This window comes from Leptodactylus fuscus, chromosome 6 (assembly GCF_031893055.1).
Source record: "Leptodactylus fuscus isolate aLepFus1 chromosome 6, aLepFus1.hap2, whole genome shotgun sequence".
NCBI classification, from domain to species: domain Eukaryota; kingdom Metazoa; phylum Chordata; class Amphibia; order Anura; family Leptodactylidae; genus Leptodactylus; species Leptodactylus fuscus.
In genome coordinates, this window is record NC_134270.1 from 179,097,473 (window position 1) to 179,107,128 (window position 9,656).

At 41.4% G+C, this 9,656-nt stretch overlaps 2 protein-coding genes across 2 annotated transcripts; both read right to left on the reverse strand.

The window, feature by feature from the left end:
• Positions 1–352: 352 nt before the first annotated feature.
• On the reverse strand, positions 353–1,921 carry LOC142210197 (chemerin-like receptor 1). The gene is made up of 2 exons (XM_075279221.1): positions 1,839–1,921; positions 353–1,355 (listed from the first exon to the last, which is right to left on the reverse strand). The coding sequence occupies exons 1-2, from the start codon at positions 1,919–1,921 to the stop codon at positions 353–355; spliced, it is 1,086 nt and encodes a 361-aa protein (XP_075135322.1).
• Positions 1,922–4,312: 2,391 nt separating this feature from the next.
• Positions 4,313–6,900, reverse strand: LOC142210198 (fMet-Leu-Phe receptor-like). The gene is made up of 3 exons (XM_075279222.1): positions 6,826–6,900; positions 4,427–5,460; positions 4,313–4,320 (listed from the first exon to the last, which is right to left on the reverse strand). Exons 1-3 carry the CDS (start codon positions 6,849–6,851, stop codon positions 4,313–4,315), a joined length of 1,068 nt encoding a protein of 355 aa, XP_075135323.1. The 5' UTR covers positions 6,852–6,900.
• Between the last annotated feature and the right edge of the window lie 2,756 nt (positions 6,901–9,656).

The window sequence follows — 9,656 nt, forward strand, 5'->3', positions numbered from 1 at the left end:
ATTTCCATGATACTAGAAGTGATACAGTGAAGCACAAAGATATAGAAAGAAGGGTTAAATATCTGCAATCTATTCTATCCTGTGACATTGTGTCGCTGGCTTACTATACTAGACATGTCAGGCTGTAAGAATCCATGTGATATACTGTGTAATGCTACTTAGTACAACAGAACAATCTCCTGGGCCGGCAGTAAGCCTGTAGACTCACCTCTCTGTCTTACATCTACACAATCATTACAGACAGCCTGTGATAGATAGTTGGAGCCCACGGCCAAGATGGCGGCAGTCACCACCCTCACCGCTACAATGCCAAATATATCTGCTTATAGGGCTGTCCCGAGATGGGTGATCCCTAATGGGACAATCCCTCTAAATTCAGACAAACTGTTCTGTCTTCTCTATTACTTAATCCTACAGAGACATCATCTTCTGCAAATGCCTTCTCCAACATCGCCTGGAAGGAGCTGCAGAAATTGTCTTTGACTTCCCATCCAGCGCGGACATAGATGATGGGGTTAATGCAGCTGCTGATAATTAGTAAGAGCATAGACATTTCTATAGGTTTTGCTGCATCTAAAAAATTAATAGCATGTATTCTCAGCAAAAAATATAATACATCGTGGGGACAGTAACAGACAAAGAAGATAATGGAAACAGCCAGGGGGACGGTAACAGACCTAGAACATAGAGGGACGTGTTTTATGAGACTGTACAAGGTGATCCCTATGTAACTGCAGAGAGTAACAAGAAAAGGAAGAAGACAGAAGATAACAAATCTAAGATTGAAGTGCAAGTCTATGCTATCAGGATGTCTATATGAGCAACCCAGTGAATTATCACTTTTATAGGTATATGAGAAGATGAAGAACGTCAGAGAGGAAGGAGAACAAAAGATCCAAATGATCAGGACCACGATAAGAGCTGATCTTCTGGTCCGGTGGTTTTGGCACCACTGAGGGAAGGCGACGCGGACACATTGGTCTACACTCAGGACCGCGAGCTGGAGGCCACTGATGGGCTTGGTGAAGAAGAAAATGAATACGTATAACTTACACAGGAAACTTCCAAATGGCCAATGACCTAGCACAAGGTACGTGATTGAAAAAGTTAGAAAAAAAGCAAAGATAAAATCAGCTGCAGCCAAACTGAGGAACCAGACCAGGCTGACTGTCTTCTTCATCCTGAAGATGCCGAACCAGATGACCAGACCATTCCCTGTGATCCCCAGAAGAAGAGTCACTGCAAGAACCACCGTATAGGAGATGATGATGTTGTGCTTGTAAGAATGTTTGTCACTAAAGTCACTCTCATCTGTAGTAGAGTTTTCCATCCTTTCAGATGAACTTTGGAAGCCACTGGAATTTAGAGAAATTAGAAATTAGAGAAACGACATGGAGCTCCTAAAGGGAATTCAGTGCGGAGTATCAAAGTTGCAGAAGGTAAGACCATCAATATCATCCAGAAACTTTCAGGGGAAGAAATGTAAATGAGTGAGGCCTTACTTATACATCTCCCTTTATGATGGAGGTCTCATTGAGTTTTGTTGGGTCACCGGACCACAGATGTTCTCTGCCACAGTCGGCCCCCTTGTTACACTACTCTCAGGGTTGCCCCATCCATTTACTGCTCTGCATCCTTGTAGATGCCATGTCACCATCTTGTGGAGATACCTGGACCCTGGGTTGTGACATCATGGTCAGGTGACAAAGAAGAGTGTCCCAAAAAAACAGCCACCTCTATTTCAAGAAAAAGCTTCCAATATTTTTATATTCACTGCCTACACCCCCCAAAAAACAGCTTCTTACCACATTGCCCTTCTCGGGACCAGGAGACGTCACTTAATGAGGAAGTGAACATTGCTAGTAATGAGGATCTGGAAGTTCAGTGATTTCTTTAGAATGAGGAATACGGTGAACGGCATAGGGCGTATTTTTTTTTTCAACACTTTGCATTCTAAAAGTTGGGGGGTTTTTTTGCTTTTTTTAAATCAAACCATCAGATCTTTGCCCAAACGGTATCAATAAAAATGACACCTTGTCCCGCATAAAAGACGCCGAACCAGCTCCATCCTTGTAAATACGCAAACGTTAAAGGTGTCGACATTTTTTTAATTATTTTGCAAAGTTTTTCACTTTTTAAAAAGTATCGAAACATTTCAGATACTGTAGAAATTTGGTATCGCCGTGATCGTCCCGCCCCGCAGAATACAGGTCACATGTCCTCTTTACCACACAGCGAACGCCATATAAATTAAACCCATAAGAATTTGCCACAAATAGGTTTTTTTCCTAATTCCACCTCATTCTGAGTATTTTCCAGCTTCCCAGGACATTGTACAGGATATTGAATGGGGCCAATACAAAGTACAACTTGTCCTGCAAACAATAAGCCATCATGGGAATCTGTGAAACTGACAAATTAAAAAAATTCTGGCTCTTGGAATGACGGGAAGGAAAAACAGAAATGCTAAAATCAAAAATTGTCCTTGCCCTTATGGGGCTGAGTTACAGAAGTTTATGACCACAAGACACTTGCCACCAGACGCTCCCAATCTAGACATAGAGACTTCCTGTGCGCGCAGGAAACATATCGGGGTCATGTAACGTCTCAAGGGCTCTGCTTCAGCTTTTTCTCTCCTACACAGTTTCACTACTGTTGGCTGTGTCCTCTCCGCACATCGAGTGACATTTTCATTCCCGTTTCCTTCTCTATCTGGGGTCAGACCGCCATGAAGACTTGCTCTCAGCCCCTCATAAGGTTCCCATCATTCCCATCCCCTATTGTCTGCCCGTTCCCCCTTTTTTACCACCCAACCAGATTCTGTTGAACAATTATTTTGGTATTACAGGGCTTATTTTCTGACAGTGGAAGGCTGTGTGTCATAAATCTCATTCCAGTGCACCAGAGGGCAGGGGAATACATTTACAATGCACAGACTGCCAGCCATCATAGGAAATGAAGAAAGGGATCTACAAAGTACAACCAGCCTTAGAATGGGGAGGGCGACCCGTGGACCCCGCTGGTTCTAGACCCGGTATCAGCTGTGACCACTGAGATCCCTAAAGTTCTATCAGTGAAACATTTGTATCTATGAGATAGTGGGGAAAGGCTTCTACATGTGTGTGCAGCGGCTGCTGATGTGTTGAGCTCACAGAGCGTTGTCTACACTGGATACAATTGTTTCCGCTCCTCAGCAGAGAGCAGGACGAGCTATATACAAGGTGAGCTATATACAGGACTAGCTATATACAGGGTTAGGACTGTATTCTCTGCTTTATTATATAGCACTGCAGCTAAAACAACTCTATTAGGTGAATTTACAGAAAGATCACTCAAGCCCAGTGGTCAGGAACGCTCTGCTATGATGAAACTACAACTCCCAGCATGCACACTCACCGCTGTAAATAGAGCCTGCTGGGACCATGAAGGTCGCTGACCCTGCTCTGGACATTACATGAGACATGTGGTCACTAATGATATGGACACAAAAAACCTCTCGCTGATCTCAGTAACGCTGTAATAGCTGTTCATTATACAGCAGGAGAGAAACTTGTACCGGACAGACGATAATAATAGAATAATAAAGGGGGCAGCACTGCAGCCTTGCAGCGCTGGAGTCCTGGGTTCGAATCCCGCAAGGACAAACATTTGCAAGGAGTTTGTACGTTTTCCCCGTGTTTGTGTGGATTTCCTCCCATACTCCAAAGACATACTGATAGGGGAAAATGGCTTCTTACTCACCCCCAGTCACTGCTCATTCCAGGGCAGATACATCGGTCACTTACCGGTGGGTCTTGAAGATCTGATTCTCAGCTTCACTTTGCTTTGCTTACTAAAAATCTTCCCCAGACAATTCCCAATATATAGAAACTCGGTGATGACATCAATTTCTGCATCAGAGGCGGTAAAACCTTTTTGTCAACAGGAAATCCCCATTGCCACTACCCTTCCCCCGTACAGACTCCACTATACACATCTTATTGCACCTTTAGGGTGAATTCACACTGAGTAAACGCTAGCTTATTCTGAACGTAAAACACGTTCAGAATAAGCGGCGTCTAAAGCAGCTCCATTCATTTCTATGGGAGCGGGGATACGAGCGCTCCCCATAGAAATGAATGGGCTGCTTCTTTCACTCCGTGCAGTCCCATTGAAGTGAATGGGGAGTGCCGGCGTGTACGCTCCGGCATGAGCAGAGCTTGCCGTATACGCCGCAAGTGTGAATTCACCCTTATATGATAAACACATCACATGTCCTATCAGTTCCATACACTTGTATATCGCCTGATAGTCCAAAAAACTAAGTGAACCCTTAATGTCCTAAAATTAGAGACACAGAAAGATGAGTTATTATTATTATTATTATTATTATTATTATTATTATTATTATTATTATTACTACAGATTTTGCTGTAGTGTTTTGAACCAAAGCCAGGAATGTATTGAGAATGTAGTGAGAAAGGAGAAGTGTAATGGGACAATCCCTCTAAATTCAGACAAACTGTTTTGTCTTCTCTATTACTTAATCCTACAGAGACATCATCTTCTGCAAATGCCTTCTCCAACATCACCTGGAAGGAGCTGCAGAAATTGTCTTTGACTTCCCATCCAGCGAGGACGTAGATGAAGGGGTTAATGCAGCTACTGATAACTAGTAAGTATTCGGAAATTTCTACAAGATTTTCTATATCACAATATTTCATATTGTTTGTGCTCTGCAACAAATTATACACATTGTGGGGACAGTAACAGACAAAGAAGATAATGGAAACGGCCAGGGGGATGGTAACAGACCTAGAACATAGAGGGACGTGTTTTATGAGACTGTACAAGGTGATCCCTGTGTAACTGCAGAGAGTAACAAGGAAGGGAACAAGAAAGAAGAAAACAAATCTAATAATCGCATGTAAGTTCATGATATAAGGATGTCCAAAGTTGCAATAATATTTGTATGTATCTGAGTAGATGGAGAACATCAGAGAAGACGGAGAAGAAAAGATCCAAATGATCAGGACTACAATGGAAGCAGATGTTCTGGTCCGGTGCTTTTGGCACCACTGAGGGAAGGCGACACGGACACATCGGTCTACACTCAGGACCGCGAGCTGGAGGGCAATGACGGATTTGTTAAAGAAAAAAAAGAATCCATAGAACTTACACATGAAACTTCCAAATGGCCAATGACCTAGAGCGTTGTATGTGATGTACAAAGGTAAGGAAAGTGCGAAGGTAAAATCAGCTACAGCCAAACTGAGGAACCAGACCAGGCTGACTGTCTTCTTCATCCTGAAGATGCCGCACCAGATGACCAGACCATTCCCTGTGATCCCCAGAAGAAGAGTCACTGCACAAACCACCGTATAGGAGATGACTATGTTGTTCTTGCAGGAATGTTCTTTACTACAGTCACTGTCATCTATTGTAGAGTTTTCCATCCGTTCAGATGAATTTTCTATGTCTCTGGAATGACAAAATAGAACAATAATAGTTATATAATAGATTGTGGTATTACCCTAGAGAAATGACATGGAGCTCCTAAAGGAATTTCAGAAGAGGTGAAGTGCGGAGTATTAAAGTTGCAGAAGGCAAGACCACTAATATTTTTTTCAACATGGCTTTTAAGACGCTTAATTATTGAATCTCTTTTCCCCTCTTCCTTTGGCCGTCCTTGAACTGGCAATTTAGACCTCATGATGGAGGTCTCATTGAGTTTTGTTGGGTCACCGTACCACAGATGTTCTCTGCCACAGTCTGCCCCCTATTTACACTACTCTCAGAGTTGCCCCATCCATTTACTGCTCCTGTACATCACACATCCTTGTAGATGCCATGTCACCATCTTGTGGAGATTCCTGAACCCTGGGTTGTCATGGTCAGGTGACAGGTCCTGGCAAGAGAGGAGCGAGTAGTATTCGATCGAGTAGGTATTTGATCGAATACTACGGTATTCGAAATACTCGTACTCGATCGAGTACAACTCGCTATTCAAATGGAAAAATTTGATGCAGAACCAGCGTTGATTGGCTGAATGCTATACAGTCGGCCAATCAACGCTTGTTCTTCTCCTACCTTTAGAAGTCTTCTCCGCGCAGCGTCCCCGCGGTGTCTTCCGGCTCTGAATTCACTCTGCCAGGCATCAGAGTCTTTGACTGTAAGCAGCCATTTTCTTGTAGTGCGGGCATGCGCAGTCGGCTCTGCCCAGGTCCGATGCCTGGCAGAGTGAATTCAGAGCTGGAAGACGCCGCGGGGACGCTGCGCGGAGAAGACTTCTCGGAGAATCCAGCCCGACCCTCACTCGTGGACTTGGTAAGTGGATTTGTCTACCAACTCTTTATCTTATACTCAGCTCTGCTACATCTGAGATGTAGATCTCAGATGTAGCAGAGCTGATGAGTATAGGAATGAATGGATGCCGCTGGCACACAGCCTGTGCCGGCGTCCGGCGCTTAACCCCCTGCACGCCGGCTGCGTCCATTCATTCCTACGGCATAGCAGGGAGGAAACTGAAGAGTAGATACCATTTACTCTTCTGTTTCCTTCCTGCTATGCCGTAGGAATGAATGGACACAGCCGGCGTGCAGGGGGTTAAGCACCGGACGCCGGCACAGGCTGTGTGCCAGCGGCATCCATTCATTCCTAACATTGTTACCTTTTCCCACAATGCTTGGCCAGTAGCAAAGCATTGTGGGAAATAACCTCCGACCTGGATCCTGCCTAAAGCGATTGGGATCGGAATTCCAATCGTGATCGTGAAATTTACTCGATCGCCGATCGGAATACAATCTTTTCCGATCCCGATCGCTCAACCCTACTTATGAGCCTTACTTATCTTGTTCAGGAAGACCAAACATCTGAAGATTCTCATCTCAATGTATTCTTGAAGCACAGCTGATATTGTTCCACCACTTTTGGGGCCTCTGAAGACCGGAATTAACTAAAATTGAGAGGTATTGTGAAGGTTATAATCATGTAATGTATGAAAAACTTTCTTAGTCTTAAAAGCTGAATGCTATATGTAGTTGCTTATGCTTGAAACTGGTATAATGTGATATGATAAGATGGCGCCTGCATCCAGAACGGGTGCGAGAAAAACAAATACTGGGCTTTCTGCCAGAAGAAATCTCCCCAAGGTTACCACGCAGGACCGGGAGTAGCTGGTTATATATGGCACTGAGTAAACTTTTTCTGCTTGATTGAGATGTATCACAACAATCAGGAATTAATATGAAAACTTTCTCCTCGGCTGAGAGAGGAGCAAATACCAACATCACACGAGTGGTGTGACTTCTTTACTGCCTGGCACTCAGCCTAATTAATTAGAATGACAACAGTAGACACGGCTTTGACCTGATCAGTATATATCAGATAGATTATAGATATATATAGTCCTAAGAGCCCTGACAGTGTCATACACTATGTATTATAGATATATATAGTCCTAGGAGCCCTGACAGTGTCATACACTATGTATTATAGATATATAGTCCTAAAAGCCCTGACAGTGTCATACACTATGTATTATAGATATATAGTCCTAGGAGCCCTGACAGTGTCATACACTATGTATTATAGATATATATAGTCCTAGGAGCCCTGACAGTGTCATACACTATGTACTATAGATATATAGTCCTAGGAGCCCTGACAGTGTCATACACTATGTATTATAGATATAGATATATATAGTTCTAAGAGCCCTGACAGTGTCATACACTATGTATTATAGATATATATATATATATATATATATATATATATATATATATATATATATATATATATATAGTCCTAGGAGCCCTGACAGTGTCATACACTATGTACTATAGATATATAGTCCTAGGAGCCCTGACAGTGTCATACACTATGTATTATAGATATATAGTCCTAGGAGTCCTGACAGTGTCATACACTATGTATTATAGATATATATAGTCCTAGGAGTCCTGACAGTGTCATACACTATGTATTATAGATATATATAGTCCTAAGAGCCCTGACAGTGTCATACACTATGTATTATAGATATATAGTCCTAGGAGTCCTGACAGTGTCATACACTATGTATTATATGTATATATAGTCCTAGGAGTCCTGACAGTGTCATACACTATGTGTTATAGATATATAGTCCTAGGAGCCCTGACAGTGTCATACACTATGTATTATAGATATATATAGTCCTAGGAGTCCTGACAGTGTCATACACTATGTATTATAGATATATATAGTCCTAAGAGCCCTGACAGTGTCATACACTATGTATTATAGATATATAGTCCTAGGAGCCCTGACAGTGTCATACACTATGTACTATAGATATATATAGTCCTAGGAGTCCTGACAGTGTCATACACTATGTATTATAGATATATATATATAGTTCTAAGAGCCCTGACAGTGTCATACACTATGTATTATATATATATAGTCCTAAGAGCCCTGACAGTGTCATACACTATGTATTATAGATATATATAGTCCTAGGAGCCCTGACAGTGTCATATACTATGGTTTATAGATATATAGTCCTAGGAGCCCTGACAGTGTCATACACTATGTATTATAGATATATATATATATAGTTCTAAGAGCCCTGACAGTGTCATACACTATGTATTATATATATATATATATATATATATATATATATATATATATATATATATATATATATATAGTCCTAGGAGCCCTGACAGTGTCATACACTATGTACTATAGATATATATATATAGTCCTAGGAGCCCTGACAGTGTCATACACTATGTATTATAGATATATATAGTCCTAGGAGCCCTGACAGTGTCATACACTATGTATTATAGATATATATATATATATAGTCCTAGGAGCCCTGACAGTGTCATACACTATGTATTATAGATATATATATATATAGTCCTAGGAGCCCTGACAGTGTCATACACTATGTATTATAGATATATAGTCCTAGGAGCCCTGACAGTGTCATACACTATGTATTATAGATATATAGTCCTAGGAGCCCTGACAGTGTCATACACTATGTATTATATATATATAGTCCTAAGAGCCCTGACAGTGTCATACACTATGTATTATAGATATATATAGTCCTAGGAGTCCTGACAGTGTCATACACTATGTATTATAGATATATATATTCCTAGGAGTCCTGACAGTGTCATACACTATGTATTATAGATATATATAGTCCTAGGACTCCTGACAGTGTCATACACTATGTATTATAGATATATATAGTCCTAGGAGTCCTGACAGTGTCATACACTATGTATTCTAGATATATATAGTCCTAGGAGCCCTGACAGTGTCATACACTATGTATTATAGATATATATAGTCCTAGGAGTCCTGACAGTGTCATACACTATGTATTCTAGATATATATAGTCCTAGGAGTCCTGACAGTGTCATACACTATGTATTATAGATATATATAGTCCTAGGAGTCCTGACAGTGTCATACACTATGTATTATAGATATATATAGTCCTAGGAGCCCTGACAGTGTCATACACTATGTATTATAGATATATATAGTCCTAGGAGTCCTGACAGTGTCATACACTATGTATTATAGATATATATAGTCCTAGGAGCCTTGACAGTGTCATACACTATGTATTATAGATATATATAGTCCTAGGAGCCCTGAC

Coding starts and splice junctions, on each gene's coding strand:
- LOC142210197 (XM_075279221.1), bottom strand. CDS start 1,921: ATGCCGTTCACCGTATTCCTCATTCTAAAGAAATCACTGAACTTCCAG. Junction 1,356..1,838: donor AATGTTCACTTCCTCATTAA/GTGACGTCTCCT, acceptor TCTAAATTCCAG/TGGCTTCCAAAGTTCATCTG.
- LOC142210198 (XM_075279222.1), bottom strand. CDS start 6,851: ATGTTTGGTCTTCCTGAACAAGATAA. Junction 5,461..6,825: donor GGTCTTCCTGAACAAGATAA/GTAAGGCTCATA, acceptor TTGTCATTCCAG/AGACATAGAAAATTCATCTG.